The sequence below is a fragment of the Labeo rohita genome, unplaced genomic scaffold (genome assembly GCF_022985175.1).
Source record: "Labeo rohita strain BAU-BD-2019 unplaced genomic scaffold, IGBB_LRoh.1.0 scaffold_918, whole genome shotgun sequence".
Lineage (NCBI taxonomy): Eukaryota > Metazoa > Chordata > Actinopteri > Cypriniformes > Cyprinidae > Labeo > Labeo rohita.
The window spans coordinates 4,531-32,425 of record NW_026129874.1 but is presented as its reverse complement, the minus strand read 5'-3'; the positions used below and the strand labels follow the sequence as shown (position 1 = coordinate 32,425).

Here is a 27,895-nt window from a genome sequence, read left to right as displayed (position 1 = left end):
CATCTCTCGTGAAGCATAAACATAACAGAAGAAAAAAAAAATTATTGTGTAGGACTCGTCACTTGCAATTGGAAGCTCCTTGTAACAGCCTACGTTCCTGCGGAATCCTGCAGCTCAGCTGGCAACCTGGAGTCAGGGGGGAGGGGGAGGGGATGCGCCATTCTACAGTATTTTGAAAGTGATTGCAGTACCAGTTTTGGCCACAATCCTACATACGGTTCCTTTAAAGGTCCAGAACACTAGGAAAGACATTGCTAAAATAATCCATGTGACTCCAGTGATTTAATCTCAAATTTATGTGGTAATGTGAGTCTTTTGCAATCTGATGGAAGGAAAATCTTACCGCACGTTTCAGCATACACAGCTCATAGATGATGCATCCCAGTGCCCATATTTCACTGTGAAAGTTATTAACAGCACAGTATAAGTATTCAGTTTGTAAAATATACTTGATAACCAGTCATAACTGCAGTTTAAAGATGTTTTATTACATTTTTTCTTCATAAGGTATGCCATTCAACATCTCAGGTGCAACATATGAAGAACGATTAATTTCTGTAGTTTGCTGTTCAGTGGACCTGATAGAAACAGGGAAAATATGTAGTGCAGAATCCAGTTCATAAAACACACATGTATGATCTATGCCAGTGGTTCTTAACTCAGTCCTCGGGGCACACTGCACTGCACATTTTGTTTGTCTCCTTCATTTAACTCAATTATTTTTCAAATTATCAACTCCTTAGGAGAAAAATCCATGAACTGAACTGAGTGTGTAAGAATCAAAAACATACAAAATGTGCAGAGCAGTGGGCCCCAATGACTGGAGTTGAGAACCACTGATTTATGCTGTATTTTTGTACTATGCATTGAAGAGGTCCTGACAAGTTATGTTTTAAATTATAAGAGCAAACAATACCGTTGATGGACCACTCCAAACTCTCCAAGACGGATGGTTCCAAATGTAGTGAAGAATATATTCTGTCATAAGAAAACAGATATGTTTAGCAAGTTTAGAAATGCTGCCAATTTTCAAAACCTTGCACTTTGAAACCTGTTTTCAAAAGCTTGTTTTTTCAAGCCTCCAAAACGCTGTTGTTGTGTAAATGAACGGCCAAAACACATCAAAAGTTTTTAGTTGAAAATGGTTTTGTGTAAACAGCCCCTTAGTGTGTTTGGGAGTTGTTGCATTTTTGGTTTTCATTGGAATATTTTACATCCTGATTTCTTCTTGAGTTGTCAACCACTCCTAACCACTGTATTGTATGCTGCCGCTTATATTCATTCTTTACAATACACATAAGAAGTGTAAAACTAGTGTAAAACAAATTAGATACATTTTTTAGGCCACTTTAACTGAATTATAGGCTCCAGCACTCCCTTGTTCCCATATAGATGATATGTATAGATTGTGATTTGTTCCAGTGAGTAGCCAGTTATTTCTGAGTTGCAGGTGATTGGCCCAGAGGCGGAGCCAGACATTATAAACGTTTGGGGCTTAGCCGAAGGAAGCGTGAGCATGGGTGGAGCTTGTGCGGAGCATGGGCTGTCTTTGTTTGCTCTGTACTTGGGTTACTCATGAGGCTACTGGATAACTCATGAGATGTGAGGGATATGAGAGATCACCACCGCCTTTGGTCAATCTCCTTTGGGATGGTTGTTGTCTTTGGAGGTTCCGTGGACTGTTTGGTTGGACTGTTGTTCCCATAATTGTTACACACCTACACGTACTTGTGTACATACTGATTACCATTTATACTGACATTCTATGTTGTTTTGCCTTACATGGATAAATAAATTTACTTAGCAATTGGCTGTGTTGTGTGGTGACTCCCTTATTTTGTTGCGATTCAGAAAAGAGATTGTAACAAGATTAACTGAGTTTAATCTATACCTTGGGTTGCAGGTTTTTATGCAGAATCTGTTGATCATGCAGGTATTTTAAAGCCATGCAGAGCTTCACAATCCAGTCCAGAATCTGTAAATCAGTAAAATGTGAATGTACAAATTTTATTTTGTTAACAAATATTTAATCTTGACCGCAAGAGGTCAAAACTGATTTGGAATGACACACACCTGTCTACATACGGTCTAACTTTTGAAAGAACACACCAGAGCAAAACAAAACTGACCAACATATGGGGTATGAATACTTTCACAAAGCACTGTATATTATCACTGTACTGCATATTATGATTACTGTTATGTGAGTAGCTGGTTTCTCAGGTGTTCTCTGACATACATCTCAAGATGAACTTAAATTATATGCATGTCTTTATATAAGGTTGGGTTGTTTTAAAACAGTGGTTCTCGACTCCAATTGACCTTTATTGCAGCGGAATTGAAGACCGGAAGTGCTTGTCGAAGCAGTGTATCGATTCTTCCGGTTTTGCTTGCAAACAATGGCGTCGGGATATCGTATGACAACATCTCTGTTAACTTTGCCGAAACTCGGCCAAGAAGATGTCATTCGCTTAGTGAAAGAGCATACCAAGGTGAAAAGTTCGAGGCTGGACAAGGGATACAAGTTCTTCTTCGAACAGTTTATTTTTAATTACATGGGTAAGTGTTGATGTGTTCTGGTTTTCTGTTAGTTTGCATACTGCTACGAGAGACGTATTTATTACGAATTGTTCTAACGCTACATATCATAAATGAAACTTCTAAAACAGTATATCAATTTGCAGTATTTCAGTAGATAATTTCGGTAGATAATTTGTATGTCTGCAGTAAACCGTTTTCCATTCAGTTTGCACTGTCTACAATGTAATGTAATGCTAATGCAAACCTAAGTTACTCTTGTCATGTTATCAATCATTTATAAATGTTAACATTCTTTTGTTTTAACTTTCAACAGGAAAATTATGAAGTTAGCAGTTGCTAATAGTCAGTGATAATGTCCATCCTTCTTTTGCATGCAGTGTTGGATATATTGAATGGAGAGGTAGTAGTACAGGCAGGTTGCTACCGAACAATGTGAAAGAATGAGAAACCCCATAAGCTACAGGTTGCTTAATGTTTGAGAAAGTTTATCCCTAGCCCAGAAACATACTCTAGTCCCTACCCTGCTAAAAAAAAAAAACAGCTAAAACCAGCTTAGGCTGGTTGGCTGGTTTTAGCTGGAATTAGCTGGTTTTAGTTGGTCTCCCAGCCTGACCAAGCTGGTGTCCATTTGACCTAACTACAAATTAATCAGTTTATTTTTACTTACTGACAAGGTTCAATTCAAGGTAAGTTTAGTATCATAATCAGGTAGGCTAGATGATACATCTTAAATTATTCTAGTTGTTAATGATAATATATCTGAGAAGAATCTAAAATAAATTGTAGTATGAAGTATAGCATAAAATCAAGATAGCACTTAACACAAAATATAAATGAAACAAACAGTCTTTATATGATAAATAACAATCACCTGCAATTAAAAAACACTAGGAGAAAGAAAAAACAGTATCTTTAACAAGAAATGCTTAAAGCATAATCTGATCACGTGGATCACGTGGTGGTTTGACGCAAAAGTGCAGCATATTGCTGTAAATTTAAATCTACAGAGGCGGGATTTTCTTCAACGGTTGATCGGGAGTGGCAATAAGTACGATTCACAACTGCGGTAAGTGATTTATTTCACTTAATTTTTCATGTTTGGTAACTGCAGTAGTGTATTAAGGTGTCTGCATTCGCGGTAACCGCAGATTAACGAATCCTCCGTCCGCGGGGCGCGAGGGAGACTTGTGCCGGGTTTAAGGAGCGCGGTCGCGGGAGGATTTCACACATTCCCCGGCCTCATAGCGGCTACAGGCGGAAAATCTCTGCGTTCCTACGGTAATAATTACACGCTTCATTGACAACAGTTGTGATTCACGGGAACGTCGTGTTGTTCAGCACACTTTCTCGTGATTATTTTATGATGTAAATCAAATTTGCACAAGCAGTCATCTGTTAACAGGGGCGCCGAAATTAAACGCGTGACGTTACTTAAGTCTCGCGACTTGCGGTCATCCCGCTCAAGGGGGAAGTAAAGTGTCACGTAAACTCTGAACGGTGCTGTTAAAGCGGTTAACGTAAGCAGCGAGATGTGCGAGAACCTTTGATAACTTGCTAATTCTCTTATTGTTTGATTGTAATGCTTTTTGCTAACTTTGGTTTAAAGAATGAGTTAATTCAGCCCATCTTCCTGTCTGGCCTTTTTGCAGCATATATTCACTCTGGAGTAACCTTACCAGGAGACAGACGGATATTTGAAGTTCATTCAAAGGTAATGGTTGCATTCTAAGAATTTGAATAACTGAATTTTACATGTATATTGTTAGAAGATGTTTCTCAACTCCAGAAGAGAGATGATTTTTAAGGGAGAATGATTCAGATATCTCAAAAGCTAAAACTAATGTGAATTACATATTGTCTGTTTCCTGACTGATTTGTAGATATTTAAGAGGAACAAAGAAGTTGAAAGGAAAAGTGGCATCTAAAACAACAGGACAAATAGTACAGAAGAAACCGGTTAAAGTGAACTCAAGTTGCCACTCTTCTTTGCAAAGTGAAGGATTTTCAGCAGAATTTCTGAAATGTAAGACATATACCAAGATCTCCTTTTCCTTTTATTATATTCTTTTATTATCTACATTGCCGTTCAATAGTTTGGGATTAGTACGATTTATGTTTTTTATTAAATAAGTCTCTTCTGTCAATCACAGCTGCATTTAATTGATCAAAATACAGAAAATTAATTAATTTCATGGATAAAAAAAAAAAAAAAAGTTTTTTTTTGTTGTTTTTTTATTTTCCTTTTACCCAACAAGTATGTGTTAAACTGAAATTGATAGTAAGGACTTATATTGTTAGATAAGATTTCTATTTTCTGTTTTCTATTTGTTGAGAGGTAATCTAATTTTTCTATTCATTCATGCATGCACTATATGTAACCATTTGGCCTGGGCATGACTAAAAGTTTCTGGTCAACTAGTAGTCATTTATTTTTAAGAGATTAGTTGACTAATTGCATATTAATAAACTATATAATCTATAATAATCAACCTTTAATTTATCTTTATTTTAGCAATAAAAGGAACATCTATCAGGGGTATGTTTCTAAATTATTGCAGGCTATGTCTGGAAAAAAAGGAAAATGTGCAACAAAGACATGACACTATAGTTTGTTTTTTTAAGTAGTTTTACGTGTTGAAAATTTATACATTAATAATCTAAATTATTTCTTTTTTAAGTCTGTTTCAGTGACTGGTGGAAACAAAATGAGCCTGAAAGAAGAGAGAGAGAGAGAAGAGGGAGAAACAAGTGGGGCATCCCCAAAAAATACAAGATACGATAAAAAAGAAAAGAAAAATGAAAATGCATAATATGTTTAGAATTCTGTTATTGTTCATCTTCACCATTAACTGTTAATATAGTTTTAGAATTGTAATCATTCCAATTATTTTGTAAATATTTTGTAAATATTTGTTATTAAAGGGGCCGTAAGATCAAATAAAAATTGTTTTAATGGTTCTTTGCCGTCCTGCAGATTATTAAAAGTAAACATATTACTTATTTGTCGCATTATTTGTCAGGAAAATTGGGGCAGACACTATGTAATCAATCAATCATCAAACAAACATTTTGACCAGTTAAGACCAACCTGACCAACTTAAACCAGCTAAGACCAACCTGACCAGCTGTTACGATCTGGTCGGTGAGCTGCGGACCGCTCACCACCAGATGTCACTCTCACCTTCTGTACACACTCAGACTGTTGCACTACACCCCAGACTCCATTTCCCATCAGCCACTGCTCTTATCATTCGCACCAATCACGGACTGTATAAAAGCCCCGGTCTTCCAGTCACTCACCGCTGAGTATTGAACTGTTTCACATTCATACAAAGCGTTTCCCTGTGTCTAGTTTTTCTTGTTTTGCCCTGTTGTCTAGTTTAGTCTGTCTATCTGCCTGCCTACCGGATCTATCGCCTGTCTGACCATTCTCCTGCCTAGCCCTCGTACGGATAACGTTTGCCGCTGGACTGACCCTCACTCGCTTAAGGACTACTCTTCGTCTTACCGTCTATGTACCCGTCTGCTGTTGTTTGACCCTGCCTGCCTTTGACCATGACTATGTCTCGTCAATATAATAAAAGTTTGCACATGGATCCACTTGTCTCCCGCCCGTTCGTTACACCAGCTTGACCAGCTAAAACCAGCTAAGACCAGCCTGAGCAGCTTAAGCTGTTTTTTTCAGCAGGAAGACTGGACATCGTGTTGGTTTCATCCAGATTACTTCATCAGAAAACATTTGTTTTCAGCAAGAGGGGCCTCATCTAAAAGTAAAAATATCAAGCTTTCTATAGATATATATCTTGTGTGTGTCATGTAATCACTGAGTTTTAGTTAATTGTAATGATGCATTTAAAAATGATACGTGTGGAGACTGAGACTGCTGAATGTGCACCCTGTTTATTTTCTTTGTTTTGCCAAAGCATAATGTTTTGTTGATATTGTGAGTGTACACAAATAAAAGTAGATCCTCTACAGATTTAAATGATGTATTACTCTTATATGTACAATCAAAAATGAGCGAGCATTTTAGGTTCTTTTTGCTCCTGTTATGAACAGATGTAATTGGCGTTGCTGGTGCCACCATCAACCCCAGGAGGTTAAAACAGTGGTTCGCGACTCCAATCCTCAGGGCCCACTACTCTGCACATTTTGTATGTTTCTGAATCTGACACACTCAAAGATCTCTCATTAATCACTTAGCCCCATTTCGTTCCAAACCCGTAAAAGATTTGTTCATCTTTGGAGCACAAGTTATTATATTTTTGATGAATACCACTGTCAAAGACCAGAAGAGTATGTCAGCACCAATAGCCTTGTGGTTAGCACGGCGGCATAAAACGCCACTGCGCTGTGGGTGACCCGAGTTTGAATCCCGGCTCGTGGACCTTTCCTGATCCTGTCTCACTCTCCCACTTTGTTTCCTGTCAAACCTACACTGTCCTATCTACAGTGCCTTCTACAAATATTGGCACCCTTGGTAAATATGAGCAAAGGCAGCTGTGGAAATGAATCTGCATTATTTATCCTTTTGATCTTTCATTAAAAAAATTCACAAAATTCTAACCTTTTATTGAAGTAAAACAATGGAAAGTTAGGAGAAAATTTCATTATGAAATAAATGTTTTTTTCCAGTTCATGTTAGGCACAGTTATTGGCACTCCTGGAAATTCTTCTTAGTAAAATATCTCTGAAGTATATTCCAGTTCATATTGACATTTAATTTAGCACACCAGGGTGACTAGGAACATAAAATTGTCCAGCCATGACTTCCTGTCACACAGGATTATAAATATGAGGAACACAAAGGCCAAATTCCCTTAATTGTCCATCACAAGGAGTAAAACCAAAGAACATAGTTCTGATGTGCAGAACAAGATTGTTGAGCTTCACAAAATAGAAAGTGGCTGTAAGAAAAGAGCTAAAGCATTGAAAATCCCCATTTCCACTATCAGGGCAATAATTAATAAGTTCCAATCAACTAAAGATGTCACAAGAAAGCCTAAAAAAATTTAAATAGCCACTACATCACCACATGTTGTTTAGGAGAGTTTCAAGAGAAATCCTGCTCGCTCATCTAAAAACTCCAGCATATTTAGTTGTCAGATACGACTAGAACTTCAAATGGGACTGGCTTCTATGGTCAGATGAAACTAAAAAAAGTTTTTTGGCAGCAAACATTCAAGATGGGGTTGGTGCGAACAGGGATAAAAAGTACCCTATGCCCACATGAGGTGGTCTCGGTACGCTTTCAAACGAACACTGGAGCGGTTCGGTTGTAGTGAAAAACCAATCCAATCCAGTGGACCAATGAACCAGGCTTTATCACACTGTATAATGGGTAATTACAGTTCCATGAACAGCAGTAGCTTTGTTGTTTTGCTAATACCGCTTAAAATGAACCCGCGTCAGTCTGCATCATTCAAAATCAAAGCGCGCCTTTTCATTTTATAATGCCGTCTTATTGCTCTGTTTGTAGTAGGTGTGTTTTAAAAATGTTTTCCTGACCAATCCTGGACTCCTGCTCAAAATTATAAATGAATATAACGATACCTAAAAAAAAAAAATGCTACAATAAGCCCGCAAAGCTGTTGTTGTTCCATCCTGACAGATGAAAGCTGAGCGGAATCCCAGAACGTGGAACTTTGACCAATGAGAGGACCGTTTACTCGCGTGTGACTTGTATTAACACATTTGGGTCATTTAGAAACTTTGCTGTGTGAAAGCGAACCACACCATTAATAAAAAGCAACACTGTAATAAGTTTAACCGCTGTTTCAGAACAAAGCAATCAATCTACAGGTGTGAAAGCACCCTAAGTAATCCTGAAGATTCCAATGCCTGTGCGAATAACTTAAGCCTTTCCAACAATCTACAGTCATACCTCAATCTCAGAAAATGTGGCGTTTCCATTCCTTTTGTTTTTGATTTTCTGTGCGAGATCTCCGCCTTCACAGTGCTCCAGGACAAGATACAAACAATCAAAATCTGAAAACAGATTCATTACAGTTTAAATCATTTAATGCAGCTAATGAATGTAAATGAACTGAATTAATTTAGATTTTTCTCTCAACCTTCAATAAATTCCTTGTGGTGGACGATGTGTGGGTGATTGAGATGAAGGAGAAACTTGGATTCCTCCTAAAAACAGACAGGAGCTCATTAAGTCACATTTATTTATAGTGCTTCATACAATACATATTGTTTCAAAGCAGCTTTACAGCAATTAAGAGGAAAATAACAGTTAACAGTTAATGTTGTTTAAAGGGGTCATGAACTGAGAAACCAAAATTGCCTTGATGTTTTGACATGTAAGAGGTCAGTGTACTATAAAAACATCCTGTAGATTTCAGAACTCAAAACTGTCATTAGTCTAAAATCAGCTTATATTGAAGGCAGTCTGACAAAACGACAGCTTGTAAATGTTTTACACTATTATGTAATAGTGTGGTTAAACACTGCTTCCTGAGAACATGATGAACATCTGCTACATCACTGCCTGTTTAGCCACAGAGAACAGAAAACAACTTATAAAGATGCTCTGAGGATAACAAGATGCTGTTCAGTAACAAGGTGTGGAAAAACACTGTTTGCATTGCCTTCCTTCTGATCCCAACATTAGGAAAAGTGAAAGATCCAGACCGCATTGGTAAAAACTTGGCCCTTTGTTCTCTTCAGCGGGTTCATTTACAAACAAGGCACAATTCAACACAGGATTATCAAAAGACGATCCAGTGGCGACTACATTGGATGGTATAAAATAAAAAACAAAGACAGTTCATGATACCTTTAAAGGGTTAGTTCACTCCCCAAATAAAAATGATCCCATGATTTACTTACCCTCCAGCCATCCTAGGTATGTATTATTATTTCTTTCAGACATACACAGTCGGAGTTATATTACAAAAACATCCTGGCTCTTTCGAGCTTTTTAATGGCAGTGAATGGGGCACTGTATTTTGAAGCCCAAAAAAGTGCATCCCTCCAGCATAAAAAAAAGTGCTTCATCTGGCTCCAGCCTTAATAAAGGCCCAGTGATGGGGTTTTGTAAGAAATTTACTCATATTTATAACTTAGTAAACTAAAATAAACTTGCTTCAAATATATAAAATTAGTTTTAATTACAGATATTTTTCTTACAAAAACCCATTGATTCACTTCAGAAGGCCTTTATCAAGCCCCTGGAGCCTTGTGGATTACTCTTATAATAGATGGATGCACTTTATTAGATTTCAAAGCTTGAAAAAGAAAGGAAATTGTGTACACCTGGAAAAAAAAGTAATGGTCCCACTTTATATTAGCTGGCCTTACTTAAAAAAAAAAAATCAAGTTTTTTTGAAGGTTTGGGACAGGATTAATAGTATGGGTAGGTTAAAGGGTGGGTTAAAGTGTAAGGGATGGACCAACAGTGTAATTATGAATGTAATTGCATGTAATTACATGCAAGTTTTTTTTATTTAAATATCCATATTTTTCTTCAGCATGGAAGTAAGCTTATGGGTGAGACCTCCAATTCAATAGCTGCCATTTGGAAATAACAAGAAGAATAACAAAGTGCAGTAAACAGTAAAACGGTTTGCAATACAAACCAGTGTTTGTAATTTAGATAATACAATAAAATAATATGGTAAGGCACACCAATTTGCAAATCAAGCAGCAAAACGAGCTGTTTTGTATAGCCAATAAAATAGGTTGACATGGATAAGACCAGAAGCCACACCCATACAATTTACTAATGTTCACACCCACTCTTACAGGAAAAAAAAGGTGGACAAGTACAATGTAAACACGCAAACATCCATTCAAAAGTTGGGGATCACCTGTAATTTATTTTTGTTTGTTTCCCAGGATTTTGTTAATGAATAAAAAGTTAAAGAGAACAATATTTATTCAAAATAGAAATATAACAATATAAGTCTTCACTAGCACTTTATATCAATTAACACATCCCTGCTAAATAATAGTATTAGTTTCTTAAAAAAAAAAAAAAAAAAGAAAGAAATTAAATGACCAAAAATCCCAAACTGTAGAACAGTAGTGTACATTGTTACAAAATATTCATGATAAATGGTTCTTATTTACAAAAAAAAACTGAAAAAATGATGACAAGTTCCAAAAAATTTAAAAAGTAAAATATGAAGCACCACAGTGGTTTCCAACATTGATAATAAATCAGCATGTCAGAATGACTTCTAAAGGATCATGTGACACTGATGACTGGAAAAGTAAGATTTGATCAGAGGAATAAATTTTTAATATTTTAAAGTATACACAAAACAGGTGTTTTAAATTGCAATAATATTTCACAACATTACTGTTTTTTTCTGTATTTCTGATAAAATAAATGCAGCCTTGAGCAGAAGAATTTGTTCAAAAAATTATTACAGATCTTACCGATCTTAACTTTGAAATGGCAGTGTATGCACACAATAAGTGCATTGTATCAAATGATTAATTTAAATGCAAGTACACTGTCATTAAGTCCATCTAAATTAAAATGGGACCAATGTCACATATACCTAGGATGGCTTGAGGGTGAGTAAATCTCGGGATAATTTTCATTATTGTATGAACTATCACTTTAAGTATTAATATTCACGTTTGGGCTGTAGAAATTTGTCTTTCTCCCCATTTAACTTGCAGATCTCATTACAATCAAACTGTCTTACTTACCTGGTTAGCGCTCAACTTTTTAATGACAAACTGATCACCACCTTCATTTTTCACCAGGATCTTATTCTCCTGTTGACTCACTAGAGAGTAACCATGTTCCTTTAGAGCTGACAGACTGTTGCCCATTGCTGAAAATTTCTGCAAAGCAAAATATTTAAGAAGGGAATATATTTATAAGTATTTAAGGTAATCAAAGATTTGCTTTTTGTGAAAACTGTAACTTTTATATTAAATATACAAGGTTACAAGGGTAAATAATTAAGCAGATACTTTCAATATGAGAAATGGAAACAAGACAATTGATTTAAAGAGCACTGATCACAGTTTAAGTGTTTCCTGTTCGTTTCATAAGAACTTACATTTTGAGACCATAAAATTATTTTCATGATTTGGTATTGTAACTGTTCTCCTTTTGACAAATCAACTAAGATAGTTTTTACATCACATAATGTTAAAATATTTGATAGTTTCTGTTGCTTAAACAGAGAACTGTATTTTTTCCCCCTGAACAGAAAATGTTAATAAATGCAGTAACCAAACTGAGACTGCAAGACAATATGTTAAACAGTGTTGTAACGCGAGTTACATATTATTACTTTTTCCAAGTAACTAGTAAAGTAACATATTACTTTTTAATTGACAAGAAAATATCTGAGTTACTTTTTTCAAATAAGTAACGCCAGTTACTTTTCCCCCCATTTATTGATTAAAAGCTCTCCTGTCCCCATGTTGAGAGAAATCAGGAGTAAGATGTCAGTTCTAGAATAAATGTGAACATCCATTAATTCATCTTACTCACAAAAAACAGATTCAGTATTCCTCAAAATGCATAAAACCAGTGAAATTCAACTCAGAATATATGTTAAATAATACAAAATATCCTTCATGCATTTAATTCCATTTTATTAACCAATGTCTTTGCTGCCAACCTTCGATTGATTTGTTTTCTTTCTTTTTTTTTATTGCTGAAGAGTTGACATTTATTTTCTTCTGCAGTCTACTGTACAGACATGAATTTACTTTTATCAAAGCCTGAGGTTTTTGGTGTGAAAAGGCTTTAACATTTGCCAAAAATAGAACTTTTTATATTAAAAACTAACAAACAAGCCCTGCCCAGATTTAACGCAAAAGTAAAGTAACGCATTACTTTCTATTACTAACACAATTAGTTACTTTTTTTAGGAAGTAACTCAATATTGTAATGCATTACTTTTAAAAGTAACTTTCCCCAACACTGATGTTCAAAGCCTCCTGATACGTTGTGTAAGTGTGATGAAGACGAGCCCACCAGCTCGCCTTCGGGGGGAAAACGTGAGTCCGTGTAGGATGTAAAAAAAAATGATGGCTCACTCGCAAAGCACTTTCGTGCGAGGTGAAATTTATTTACAGTGCCAGAAAGTTCATCCACAGTGAAGAATATATACAAGTGCACACAAAAAGACAAAAATCCAAAGTACCAAAGAAACAACAAAAAGGGAAAATAAACCAGAAAATAATCCAATAATGATGTATGCAACAAACAGGTATCCACAGTATACAAAGGGGGTTTTGGGTTTGCTCGAGGCACCGCAGTAGCACTCTTGCGTCGACTTGGTAAACAAGTAATGTCTTTGGGTTTGGCCCCAGCTTATATAGGCCAAACCCCGCCCCTTTTTGGACCATACCCTTCATAGGTAAGTATAACACTTAATACACACACAAATTCCACATTTACTTGACATCTTATTATAATTAATCAATAATAATTCATTTCAGCTCTCTATATAATAATAAACACATAATCCATTAACACATAATACTTTTAACACATAATTTCCACACGTAAATACACACAAAAACACCCATTCAAACTACACAATGGTTTCGCCAGCTTCCGGTTGCGCTGCGCCGGCGCGACCAAGCCCGTGATGTCATAATCGGCTGCCGCTCGTTCGTTCGGTTTGGCCGGCGCGATGTTTCCCGCCGGAAGACTGACTACGCCACACAGACAAACATCACAGGGACGAAACGACACAACAAGTACAGTGCATGTGTATGAGATGACTGGGAAATGCATACGGACAGGGGAGAGTGCTGAAATGGGAGGATGTCCATGTGCTATCAGGATTGCGTGTGCACCCGCTACTCTGATAGCGGCAACATCAGGGAGGAACGGTGCGGCGAATGAATGAGGTAAGTAAGCGGGTGTGTATGTATATATATGTGTGTGTGTGTGTGTGTGTGTGTGTGTGTGTGTGTGTGTGTGTGTGTGTGTGTATGTGCCAGCGCTGCTTCCCCAGCGGCGGCAGCTAATGTGACTTTATCACAGTAAGGTTTACAGAACCTCAGACACTTTGATCTTTGATCTTCGATCTGAGACAAACAATACACACAGAGTGTATTAAGACGCATAAGACATTTGTTTCCACATCTCACTGAGAGAAGATGTGAGAAAAGTCCCTTTCCGCCTATTCCTTCCATCCACTTCCCCTCACCCATCTCCTCTCACTCAGCTCACTTAAAATGGTCAATAGCATAATATAACATTCTACATGAACGCAAGTGATATCCATAGTCATGTTTGGTATCATTTGAACTATCACTGTGTGTCTGGTACAATGGTCTCATTCTCACAAAAAGTAAACTAAAGGGTGAACAGATCCAGATCCAGAGTTCAGAGATATTTTGCTCACTGTTGAGGGTGTACTATCTCCCAGTGTCCTTCATGCAAATTACCATTTGTCCCCAAAGGGTGCAAACGAGTCTAGGACATGATCAGTGCAAATTCAAATAGTTAGTTCCTGTCTTCATTTCGGGGGATGTCTGTTTGGGTCTGAAGTACTTAAAGAAGTGTAAGAAGAAGATCAGGGCACTTTTTGTAGCCTGAAGTCAGGTACGCATCTTACTCCTAGATTCATCTTTGAAATTTTGATGTCTTGTATTGATTTCATATCTTTGAATTGGCTGTATAATTGGCATAATACATATTTACCTGACTGATAATAAATTGTTACATTTAATTCTATTCTTATTTAGTCTGTAACTATTGCCTCTAGTAGATTACGATGTGTCCTTGTTACCGCGTTTACTGCGTCAGGTTAGTAACGGACTAAAATTCAGTTGAGATGGAGCATAGGGCACACCAACTATATCTTCAGAGATTCGGCTAACACTTGGTATTAGTTCAAGTGTACTTAGACTGTAAAGGCTAAAAGGGAATTTCCGTTTAGGTCAACTGGATGTTGTTTCGACCAACCTTAATAGGGTAAGCCTAACCTCTGTTTACTGTAATGTTACACTAGCTAAGTGTACATGGGAGACCATGGCATAACCAAACCAAAGCTGTTATCATGGAAGTAATGTTGGTCTGCTTATATCTGTAGTAGTGGTCATGACCTCTGACTAGAGATAATGTTGCTTTATTCAAGTACAGATCTATGGGGACTAAACAAAGGTACTTTTAGAATGAGCAAGCATCTAAAGTATTAGTCAATTACCTCTGTCTAATATCCAAGACTGATGTGACCGTAAGGTACGCTAACGGCTGAAGCGATATCTTTGAGCGCCATGAGCACCCGAATGAACAAGTACAATAATATTAAAGAGTAAATAGAATCATTAGATGTCTAGATAAATTATTATTATAAATTATGAAGGATCTATGATGATTGGCATTCTAACTCAAATGCGAGGTCATTATAAAATGTGAGTCAGATTTGAATTGAATGTAAATTAAATAACACGCTGAAAAGTCTGAACAACCAAGAAAACTTCATCCACCTTTGGATACCTCCGTTGGGTCAACTTACAGTTTTGTATACTATCCGTGTGATCGCATGATTTTGCTATCACTTTCTCTGAAGAGAAAGTGTCCTGTTAGGCAGTTGTTTATTTTTCATCAGGTCTCTTGCTAGATCCTGGTTGGCATAGAGGCTCTTTCAAGAGAGAAAACAAGCTCTGTTTACCAAAATGGGGTGAAATATCCTTAAAATTTGGCATATCTGAAACAAAAATGCCTTCAGTCTGATGTGTGGCAGAGTGTAAGAAATGCAAAGATCTCATGATGGGTTACCATGATTAGTAAGACATCCTGCCCATAAACAGTCCTAGTCCAATATATGCAGGGGTGCACATACGTTTTTTTTAGCCTGGTTCTCTTAAGAGTACATGGAGATTTGGATTAGTCCTCGCACTGCACACAGTATGACCCATTAAATATAAAATGAATTTATAAAAAAAATAGATGAATAATAGTGATAATATCATCACTGCACTTTATTTATTTAGTTTTTTATAAAATAAACAAGAAAATTAAAAAAAAATAAATAAAAAGTGAGGTAATACTATTATATTTTTAATAAAAGAAAAATAAAAACATTTACTTTATAGTAAACCTAAAAATAAAATAATATTTACATTTTATATGAATTTTCAGCATTTTCAAACCTTGTTTCAGGAAGTCACTATTGCCAGTGGCTACTGCCTTTTTAATAAAGGAAGAAAAAACTCACCTTGCTCTGTATATGAAATCTATATACAGCTTGAGCTTGTTTCCACCACTGGGTAAAAAAAACAACAACAAACAAATTAAAAAGTTATCTGCGACTTTAATTCTGACTTTATTTCTTGCAGTTGTGTGTTTGTCATGCAATTCTGATTGCTTTTATCAGAATTGTGAGATTTAGACTCACAGTTGTACCTAAGTCTGATTCAGAGGAAGAAAGCCTGACTTTTGACTTTATATCAAGGCTTAGGAGGGTTACTTCAAAAAAGTATTCTGTTACAATTACAAATTAACTGATGAAAAAAGTATTCAGTAACATAATCCAAGCACCACAATGTGTAATGTGATTACTTCTGGATTCTGAGGTCACATATGTAAACACAGTCAACAATATAAATCAAAAATACTTATTATGGATATGATGCAAAATATAAACTACTTGGGGGCCTATTACAGAAAGATCCTAATTTTAAAATCTTATCCTATTTGAACAGACAGAGCAGCATTTCCTAAGTGTGTTATCTTAACTACAGATATGAAGGGGGCATTACAAAAAATCCTATTTTGACAAAAAACAAAAAAAACAAATCCTAAAAACCCTACAGCTGTCCTAACTTAAAAACTTTTTAAAGCTAAAAGAAAAAAATCTTGCAATTGCGCTGTCAAACTTACTTTGACTCAGCTGTAACGTTTCCTGTATTTGTTTTTGTGAGTGAGAGCTTACCAAATATTATTGGCTTTGCCTTTTCTACTGAACTGACCAACATTTCAGTTTCCACGGCACCGAAACAAAAAACTCGCCCGGTTTTGTTTACCTCATCAGCAGCTTGTGCAATGGTGATTGCTTTGTAACAGACCCTTAGTAACAGACTCCTTACAGGGAAATGATCAAAACCCACAACGTCAATGACTGAGCAAAAATAATTTTTTTAAACAACAGGATACAAGTGACAAATTACATCCATGTTTTTCAAAATTGCCTTTTATTAGGTACGGAAAGCACACACTCTCTTTCTCCCATTCTTGCAGGGTTACCAGGTTTTCACAACAAAACCCGCCCAATTATGCCCTGTTTTTTTTTTTTTTTGTCAGGATTCCCGTGGTAAATTCGTATTTCAGGGGCTAAATAGGATGTTATTGGGTTCACTTAAATCCACGGACATCACAAACAACCCATGGCAACAGTGTTAAAGTAGCCCAATTCTGCATTAAAAACTACAGACTTGGCAACACTGTGCTCTTGCTCCCATGCAGATTCACATACATACAGTACTACAGACTCACACCCACACAGAAACATATGGTTAGCACTGCCCTGAAGATATTATCAGTTTAGTTTAGCAACAAAAAGCTACATGTCATTTCTCACTAGCGGGGTAATAATGGTGCGGTTCTTTAAGCAGCTGAACTCTCTCTCTGCATTAATAAGTGTATCAGTCTGATGTTTTGCATCATGGCTGCCTCACCATCTCGGATCATTATTTTCTATTAATTCAACAGTTACTGTTTTTTGTATCCTGATTACGTAATGCCGTTACATGTATTACATTACTCCCCGACCCTGTTTATATCTCACAATTCTAACTTTATAAGGTGCATTTTTGAGTTTATTTCTTGCAATTCTGAGGGGAAAAAATGTCTGAATTGTGAGATGAAAAATGTTTTACTTTATCATTGTTTTTCCCCAAAATATATTTATTTGCATTCCTTTAAATACATAATAATACATTTAAATAAAAGAGAGAGAGAAAAAACACATGTATAAGTGTCACACCCCTGTGGACTGTTTTTGTTGGTTTCTCCCTTCTGTGCCCATATATGGTCTTTCCTGTTCCGTTCCTTGTTAAGTCCTTATTGGTTAATCACCCACACCTGTCCTTGTATCATTAGTACCCCTATATAAGTTGGATTCAGTAGGGCTGTTTGATTCCGAAAATTTTGGAATTGAGTCAAATTCTGATTCCTGGTTCTGGAATCGATGGGATTCGATTCCTCACTGTTTTCGATTCTTGTTTTTTTTAGATTGGAAGAACCTAATTTCGCCATCACTGTAGGATATAAAAGTCTTAGAAAGTAACGTTTTCATAATATGAAGCTTTGTTTTTATAAATGATGTTACATTTCTGTATTTAAATTATTTTTATCTGCGTTGCCCATGAAATTAGTCATAGTACATGTGTTTATTGCATGAATGAAACAAGATGTGTACGGTTCAGCTGAATGATGTTACTTCAACCATATGCATTGCACAAAATTAACAAACTGTACACTGAAACAAAACAACCAGAACATTAACAACAACATTGCTATAAGAGCTTGTGGTTTATCTGTCAGTCAGACGCTCACTCCCCGCCACTTATCTGTGCTCTCGGTGCTTTCAAAATGATCACAGGCTGATAGAAAGGTTAAAAATAGCATTTTATTTAAGATGGAAATAGGATCAAGACCCTCGATCACGTAATGATCTATTCTTTTGTGCAGCGCTCATGTGGACAACATAAGCCAGTTCCACCGTAAAATAACTTCTGAATCATTTTTGAACTGGTTCATTAAAACGATCTGTCCAAAAGAACCTTTTTGTGGAAACGAATCAGACTTCTAATCACTATTAGTGAGCAAAGCTGCATCTTCAAACTCAGATATGCTCAGTACCGACTCCTTTCATTCAGTTTATTTTCGTGAATCGACGTTCAGCGACGTTTGATGACAGCAACCAAAATATGCAGCCTTCGTATGATGCAGCCGTTCGTTTGAGAGGCGCCCATATAAGCTTTGTTTGAACTGAAAACGGCTCTGAATGGGGAATCGATTCCCAGGCCTAGGATTCAGTTCAGTGTTGTTTGTCGGATCTTAAGTTTATGTTGGTGTGTGTTTCCCTGTCCCGCCTGTCTGGATTTACCTTTTGTGGAGTTTATTAAAGACTTTTCATTATATTTCGTCTTCGTTTGTCACCTTCTACACACAACCGTGACAGAAGATCAGACCTAACAAACAATTTAGAGACGAGTTTTCCCCCGCGTTTTCACCAGTTGTTTTTTTTTTTTTCTTTTGCCCTGTGGACCTTGCCTCAATCAACGTTGTCCCAAGGAGGGGTAACACCATTCTGGAAGGAATTAACATCTTCAGCTTCCAGAATGGCAGGGACCTGGAGAACTACATGGAGGAGTGTGGACGAACAGATCTACATTCACAAAAGAGTGAGCGAAGTCTGGATCTGGGACATTTAGATATTGAACTGGATTTAATTGATTTCACTGAGGATATTTATGTGGAACGGGACTTGATCGATTTTTATAGGAATGTATTTGTAGACATGCCCTGTCTTCCACCATCCTATGAACTATCTGCCTGCCTGGATTTCCCACCCACTCTCCCTCTGTTATCTCCTCCTATTGACCCTGCTGCCTCAGTCCCACCACCGCTGTCTGTGCGGTGGGCTCGCTGCGGGTCTGCCAGTCTCCATCGGCATCATGGCTGGAGGATCCCTCGTCTCCGCCTCCAGCCTCCAGCCTCCAGCCTCCAGCCTCCAGCCTCTGAGTCCTGGACTCTGCCTCGGCCCTCTGACCCAGCAGCTCCACCCCGGCTCTCAGCTCCCTCGTCTCCACCGTCTCGTCTGCCAGCCCACCAGCTCCACCAGTCTCCCTCGTCCCTCCGGCTCCGCCTTGGTCGGTCGTCGTCCCGCCATCGCCTCAAGACTCCACTCCTCCGGCTGCGCCTTGTCACTCCATCGAATGGCTCCTGCTCCGGGTCCCTTCTATGTCCTCCCTGGCTCCTCCCTCCGTCTGATCCACCCAGGTACCTTCTGTCTCCTCCATGGCTCCTCCCTCCGTCGTCACCACCCTGGACTTTGTTTGTTGTCATCCTCCTGGGAATCCGTCCTCCGCCAAAGCCTCCTCTTACACTGACTTACTGTTGCTATCCCACGTCCACTCCTTTGTTTTTGTTATTATATTGTATTATATTATAAAGAACTGCACTTTCGCGGAACTGCACTTTTTTTTTTATTATTATTTTTTTAATCCATCTTATTTTTCAAATGCGGAAATAAGCCATTTTCTGTGAATGTTTGAGACATCTGGTTCATTAGCCACCATAGGGAAATGACGAGAACAACAACGTGCAGTAAACAGTGAAACTATTTGCATTACAAACCAGTGTGTTCATAATTAAAATAATGCATTAAAATAATATGGTAAGACACACTAGTTTGCAATATCAAGCAGCAAAACAAGTTCTTTTGAGTAGCTAAAAATAGCTGGAGATGAATGACACCATAAGCCAGACACATTAAATTTACAAACATCTACAATAATAAATGACTATATTACCAAAAATCGAGAGGAAAAAAAAGTCCAAATGCCTAAAAAGGCAATGAAGAATGTCTTTTTGTGACAAAGGTCAGAGCTCCTGTTATGATGTAGATTTTTGAGGTGCACTCTTGTCATAAATTAATCTATTACTTTTCCTACACAATTTGTAACACAAAAGAGTGGTAAAATATCTATTTAGGAGTCTTAGACCCTCCCAACTGTCACACCCCTGTGGACTGTTTTTGTTAAGTCTTCATTGGTTAATTACCCACACCTGTTTTTGTCTCATTAGCACCCCTTTATAAGTTCCTTAGTTCTCGTTCATTCTTAACGTTATGTGAGTGTGTGATCCCCCGCTGTTCCTGTTCCCTTGTTGGATTTTTTTATTAAAGCGCGTTCGTTATATTTCCTCGTCCTACGGCTCCTTCCTACACACGACCCTGACACCAAAGATGTATAGTTTGTCATGATTAGATAAGGATTTATTTGTAATATGGTGAAGTAAACTTAGGCGTCCCACAGAGGGGACAGTGACTGTTAAAGGGTTAAAGGGGTCATCAGATGCCCATTTTCCACAAGTTGATATGATTCTTTAGAGTCTTAATGAAAAGTCTATAATACAAATTCTCAATGGTTGTGTAAAACAACACCCTTTTTACCTTGTCAAAATGAGCTCTGCAAAAATCATCCTGTTCTGATCGAGGCTGCTTTAAATGTTAATGAGCTTTGCTCGCCCCACCCCTCTCTTCTCTCTGTGGAGTGATGAGCCTGTTTACTTTAGCCGCTAAACTTGCTAACTAGCACATTATTAGGAAAGGTGATTCATAAAAACTTAGGAAAGATTCATAAAAAAAAACCCTTATTCTCACTTCTGCTGTAGGTGAAGCTGGATCACGAATGATGTGTGCGAACATAGACGGATATATGTAGATTGGGAGGTGCATTCCATTCACAAACAAATGTAATCCACTGCATCTTCAGCGGCTCAGATGTCGGGAGTAAATGACGACCACTATGTTCATTATTACATCCAGCAACACAACACCTCAATCGCTCAGTCGGAGATATTCTTGTCTAACTTACATCCCTGCTCTGGCATCGAAACAATAGAGGGCGAGTCTGAGGTAAGACGCTCATGTCAATCAACTATCATGGGAGCGGCCTCTGTGAGTGTGACACCACACCGACAGGCATCTGAGAAAGGCTCGATTTGAAAAAGGGGATATTATTTTTACAGATTAATTAAAAACCACTGCATGGATTTTTATCATTATAGAGTAGATTTGTACATACACTGCCAACACACATTAATGTTCAAACAACATGAAAAAGTGAACTTTGCATCCAATGACCCCTTTAAATACATGTAGTTTAAATAAAAACACCAATATATAACTAATTCAATACACAATTTGTTCAAAATGGGAATTTTGTCTGTATTGCTTTGTTTGCTAAATGAAAACAAAGTAAATAAATAAATAGGGTTGATAGAAATCCTTGTTAAGTATCACAGCACTGTAAAATACATTTTCTGAGGTAACCTAAAATGTGCATAATTTAGTTACATCAAGGGTCAAATCAAATATAAATAGCTCATTAAAGTTAAAAGTTCTGGTATAAAGAATGTTTTTGCTTAGATGGCTGAAATGTCTGCCCAATAAAGAAAAGTACTGCTCAGCACAGAGAAAGAAGAAAAAAGAGAGGGAACATTGCCTGGAATGGCTGCTGGATTGAACCTCACTGAAAATCTCAGCTGCAGAATTGCAGATTGTTATTTGCTCAAAACAAAATGTAGTTATGTCTAGTAATATTTGCACATAAACAACCATGTTTTATACATTTTGTACAGTACGTTTGCAAAAGGTATATTATGCCCTGTGTTATAGTTTCAAGACAAGCAATTGCTATATAAGAGAAAGAGAAGTATAAACATTTGTGCAAACCTGGAGTCTGTGAAGAGCGTCTGGCTGAATAATGAAGTTGAAAAACTGCTCTATGAAGCCCGTCCCAACCAAATCTAATAGAAGAGTATGCAACACTTCCTCATTCGGTATGTGTGTGCCCTCATAAATGTGCTGCAACAACCACAAGATGACTGTTAGGATCTGTCTTGAAAAAATAACATTTACATTTATTCATTTAGCAAACACATTTATTCAAAGCAACTTACAAATGAGGAAAGCAACAAGGCAAAAACACAAGACGTGCTACTACATAGTTTCAAACACTAAATAATACATGTTAGAACATGGAGGTGTATAAGAAATAGTGAAAGCATTGTAAATTTGCATAGAAGCATGATGCAACTTGCTGAAAAGATGTGCTTAGTAGCGATAATAAACATGTTTCAAACATCTGGTTTGTTTAACAAGGATGCATCATAGAACCTGCTCTAACAAGGAAAAACAGTTCAGTGAAGAAAATGTAGTGATTTTAAAGGATGCATTCAACAAATACTACAATATTTGATATTGATTTCATGGTGAGCATCTAATGCCATTTTCTAACAACATTCTGAGTCAAAAAGCAGAAACTGCCATTGTTTCTCTAACTGAAATATGTCTGCTTGTGCTTCTCTGATCATCCTGGAATGATACTATTGATAATTGGCTATTTTGTTGCAACCAGTGTTAATAAACATTTAGACAAATTCTCTTAAATCTGCAGTGTTGTCTAATATTGTCATTTCATTTTGACAATGTAAGACAGTAGGATGGGAGGTGAGTCTCATTGATGATGTTGAAGTTGACTGTTGACGTCAATATCAGTGACAAATTACATGAAGCAGTTTGTATTCAAGAAAGACAGACTGAACACCAAACATCCTAAAGTCAATTTTTTTTTTTTTTTTATCTCATAATAACCCATAAAGTAAATTAATGTTTTTCTTCATTTGTGTGTTTGTCCGTGCAGTCTCTTCTATGTGCTGGTCATTGTTGCTGTAGTTCTTTGTGTGTTCATTTGAATGTGCTGAAGAGTGTACATGTATTTCTATAGCAGCCTCACAGGAAAAATCCACCTCAGCATTTACATTTTCTATTCTTATAATTTGTTTAAAGGGCTCATCGGATGCCCATTTTCCACAAGTTGATATGATTCTTTAGGGTCTTAATGAAACGTCTATAATATACTTTGTTTAGAAGGACAGAGTCACTGTGAGTTCTTCTGTGGGGAGGTGAAAGGTTCTGCCTTTCTCCAGATGGACAGTAAAAATCAACAGAATGCCATCAAAGACTATCAGGGGGCGAGAATCGGATGAAGCAAGAGATGTCTTTTTATTCATCTTTGAGTATCTGGAGAAGCTGGACAAGCTGGACAAGCTGGACATTCAAAAGAAAAATTGTCTTGGTAAACAAGGCCTCATGCCATGTTCTGTGAATAGTCTTTCAAAACAAAGAATCTCTCTGTGTAGCCTATGTATGTAGGTATGTGTAATGCATAACAAACTGTTTGTCTGATCATTCAACTGTTCATTCAACTGCTTTGTGATATTTGGAACATATCTTTTGTGAAACACTACCAGTCAAAAGTGTTTCAGAAGTCAGAAGTCTCTTCTGCTCACCAAGCCTGCATTTATGTGATCCAAAGTACAGCATAAACAGTACAATTTTACAATAATTTTACTGTTTACAGTAACTGTTTTCTATCTGAAACAGTTTCTATATTCCTATTAAAATGTAATTTACTCCTGTAATCAAAGCTGAATTTTCAGCATCATTACTCCAGTCTTCAGTGTCACTGAATCAATGTCATGATCCTTCAGACATCATTCTAATATTGTAACATAGGGAGCGAGGCGAGACGTGAGCGGATCCATTTGCAAATTTTTATTGATTGGAAAAGACATTGACATGGTCAGGCAGGCAGGGTAGAACAACGGCAAGCAGGTGTATGGACAGCAAACAAAGAGTAATCCTTAAACGAGCGGGGGTCAATCAGCGGCGTACGTAATCCAAACGAGGGCTAGGCAGGAGAATGGTCAGACAGGCGAGAGATCAAAAACGAGAAAACTAGACACGGAATAGCAAGGAGGAAACGCTTGGTATGAATGTATAAACAGTTCACTACTCGGCGAAGAGTGACGGGAAGACCGGGGCTTAAATACTGTCTCTGATTGGGCGCAGGTGGTGGGAGCAGTGGCTGATGGATAATGTAGTCCGGGGTGTAAAGCAACAGTCTGAGTGTATGAACAGAGTGAGAGCGACATCTGGTGGTGAGCGGTCCGCAGCTCACCGACCAGATCCGTAACAAATATGCTGATTATTATATGTTGAAAACAGCTGAGAATTTTTTTTTCCAGTTTTTTTTTTTGTTGAATAGAAAGTTCAGAAGAACAGCACTGATCTAAAATAGAAATCTTTTGTAATCCTATCATCACTTTAAATATTGATGATGATGATAATAACAGATGTTTCTTGAGCAGCAAATCAGCATATTAGAATGATTTCTGAAGGATTTTTTTTTTAAAGGTTTCACAATATTATGGCTGTTGCCATACTTTGGTTCAAATAAATGTAGGCTTGGTGAGCAGAAGAGTGTTCTTCAAAAAAACAACACCACACATTTCTTCAAAATCTTACTGTTCAAAAAGATTTTTGGGGGGGCTGTCAAACAATTAATCGCATACAAAATAAAAGTTTGAGTTTGCCTATTCATATTCATTAGGGATGCACCGAAATGAAAATTCTTGGCCGAAACCGAAAACCAAAAAAGAGGAAAGCAAGGCCAAAAACTGAAAACCAAAACACCGAAAGAAATTATGCCAGTTATTAGTACCACTGCATTTATGGCTATGACTGTGTACTAACCTTACTAAAATCAAGGCATTGCAATTGCATAAATTAATATTAAAGTTTCAAAAAATAAATCAATTACAAATTATGAAAATATTTATTTAGCACATTGCAACAATGCACAGTATAAAATAAAATAAAATTCAAACTTAAATGTTTAACTTAACCGTGCTCATGTGTGCATTAAATAATAATGTACAGGCCTTCTGGACTGCTGAAAGGTTGTAAAATTAAATATGTTCTCTCATAAAAACAAAGTGCATTTAAGTCAAGTGCATTTTAAATTTTCTCTGTAGGACTACTACAAGAAAGTGCATTCAGAACAAGTGCAACTGCTTAAAGATACAACAGTATTTTCTCTGCAGGCCTACAACATAATAGTGTATCAAAACAAAGACTGCCATAGCCCATATGTTAACTGCAGAACTTTAACAACAACAAATGCACCAAGAACTGCAGATGTGCAAAGTGGATAATAAATATTTAAACACTAGACAAGCCCATTCTACTTCCTGAGGTAAAGTGGCAGGTTTTTCTTGATGAAGAGTAGCTTCTCTGCTTTATCACAGTGAAGTCTGTTCCTCTTCTCATCGAGAACATGAGCTGCTGCACTGAACAGTCTTTCACTGTCTGTGCTTGTGCACGGAGCAGACAAGTACTTGCGTGCCATCTTTGCCAGGTCAGGAAAGCGGCCGTGATTTTTTTTTTTCCAGTAGACAAGAGGGTTATCACTTCTGGGGATGGGGACTTCAGACAGATAACCATCTAGCTGTTGAGTGGTTGAGCTTGTCATCTGCCTGACATTTGAGAAAGATTTGAGAGAGTGTATTTAAATAGGGCCAGTGCATAAATTAAATTTTTTGTCAAATTTAAAAAAATATCTAGCAGAGATATGGCTACAATCTGATCACATATATAGTAGCTCAAGTCAGAACAGAATAGCCTACCTATTATTATTTGGGGCACTTTCTTGCAGAATTTCACTGAACATATCAGACAATGAGGGTGCATGCTCCTCATCTGGTGCAGAGAGACGAGTCTTTTTTTCTGCACTCTGATCTTCTCCTGCGCTGTGCACTGCTCCCTCTCCATCTCCACGTGGGTTCTCCGCATCCATCGCGGTCTGGATCATTTCTCGTGCGCGCTGCTTTATTTCCGCATCCAAGTAATGATCTTTATAACTCGGATCAAGTACAGTCGCGATGAAGTGCAGAGGATCCGAACAGATCTCAGTGAAATGTGTTGACAGATTCTAAGAGTGTACTTTTCATTGTTTTCACTCCGTGGTCCGTCTCAACCTCTTTGCTTAAGAGACGCTTTAGTGCTGCCATTAAAGGAATAACGTCCGCTACAGATGCTTTAGTTAGCTGCTCAAAGGGGGCAAGAAGAGAGAGAACGTTCTCTATTAAGACCCACTGGTGTGAAGTGAATGTCGCGGGGAGCTCGTGATCTGCGCTATATGCAGCCAAGACTTGCTTTTGCGCAAAGAGGCAAACATGTAATAAGTGCTGTTCCACTGCATACTCACGTCTTGCTGGAACCGTTTTATTTGTGTTCCAAACTGATCATGCATAGACTGCAAGCGGGAATAGGCCAGCTGAGAATGTTTAAAGTGGCCAACAATTCTTCTGCCTATAGCCAGTATGTCTTTTACACTGCGTTGAGACAACACTCCCTCACTCACAACCAGATGTAGTGTATGGGCCATGCACTGTATTCCCTTCAGCTGGCTGTCTTCTATTGCTTTTGCCATATTTCTTGCATTGTCACTGACAATAGCATGCCCTTTAGGTTGGTCGATATGCCAGGTGTCGAACATACTGGCTGCTGCTGTATGTGACCCTCGAAACTCTTTTGCAGCTGGAAATCAGCGTCAATCCATTGTGCGGTTAGACTGAGCATACTGGTAAGGCTGAAGTCTGAGCTCCATATGTCTGTCGTGAAACTGATTGCTGAAATATCTGCAGATGTATTCTCATGGACGTGAGTTGCAACAACATTAAACAGCTCAGGTAAACACACCTCTGAGGAAATGTCGTCTGCTCGGCATGGCATAACAGGGCTCAATGTGCTCGATCAGCCTACAAAATCCCACATCTTCTACGACAGAGAATGGCTGATCATCTAAGGCAATGAGTTCCATAATCTTTGGTGTAATGCCCTTTGCCTTGACACTATCACTGGGAAACTTCCTTGCCTTTTCAAAAACATCCACCACAGACGGAGTGGGCGTGCTCGGAGGGGTTTTCCTTTTCTGTGCCGTGTTCCTCTCATATTCAGCACAGCGATCGGGATGTTTGGATTTCAGGTGATAAATTAAACCCGACGTGGAGAAAGTCTTTGCAGACGCACCCCCTCTTGAAATTTCGGCATTACATGTTTTGCAAATCGCTATCCGTGGGTCTTTCTCAGATATACTGAAATACGTCCACACCGCAGACATGTTGCTTCAGGCAAGCACGTGCAGGCCGCAGTTTCTGTTTGCGTCATCGCAGCATACTGTTTCGGCTGTGTTGTTTCTGTGATAAAAAAATCTTTCTGCCGAAAACCGAAAATGCACTTTTGGGCCATTTTCGGTGGCCGAATATTTGGTGCATCCCTAATATTCATCATGTTAAGTTGTGAGGACCTAGGCCTAAAGGTCAATGTCATGTTACTTACATAATCTATCAAAGCAAGCAACTCCTATTCAGCCTATGCATGTGTAGCGTACTGCATATATGGAGAACCTTTGATTCTGTCATTCAAATGTTAACACTTGATGAGTAGTGGAACACGTCTTAAAATAAATAAGATAAAAACTGACAATTATACCACACCAGCTTTTCCTTTAAATTTGATAGATTTTAAAATTTGCCTTGAGTAGGTCAAAAGAGCTGCAGTGAGCCCTACTTTTTGTTTTAGCGCTCTCAAATATCAACATCAGAAGAATCGCTGAAGTGCATCTTTAATAATAAAGCGCTGATGGGAGAAACAAACCTTTTTGAAGCGCTTGAAATGGCACACAGTGGTGGCACCTGCTGGTCGAAACTGTAAATAATGTAACAAAAACTCAATACATGCAAAACAGCTTTTACACACAAACCCAGTGTGAA

The 27,895-nt window shown here is 37.7% G+C and overlaps 1 protein-coding gene across 1 annotated transcript; it reads right to left on the bottom strand.

Moving 5' to 3' along the window:
• Positions 1–151: 151 nt before the first annotated feature.
• Positions 152–27,895, bottom strand: LOC127162376 (serine/threonine-protein kinase Nek1). The gene is made up of 10 exons (XM_051105173.1): positions 27,780–27,895; positions 21,951–22,082; positions 15,705–15,752; positions 11,215–11,352; positions 8,616–8,682; positions 8,426–8,529; positions 1,892–1,975; positions 917–978; positions 492–578; positions 152–398 (listed from the first exon to the last, which is right to left on the bottom strand). The coding sequence occupies exons 4-10, from the start codon at positions 11,338–11,340 to the stop codon at positions 224–226; spliced, it is 705 nt and encodes a 234-aa protein (XP_050961130.1). The 5' UTR covers positions 11,341–11,352; positions 15,705–15,752; positions 21,951–22,082; positions 27,780–27,895; the 3' UTR covers positions 152–223.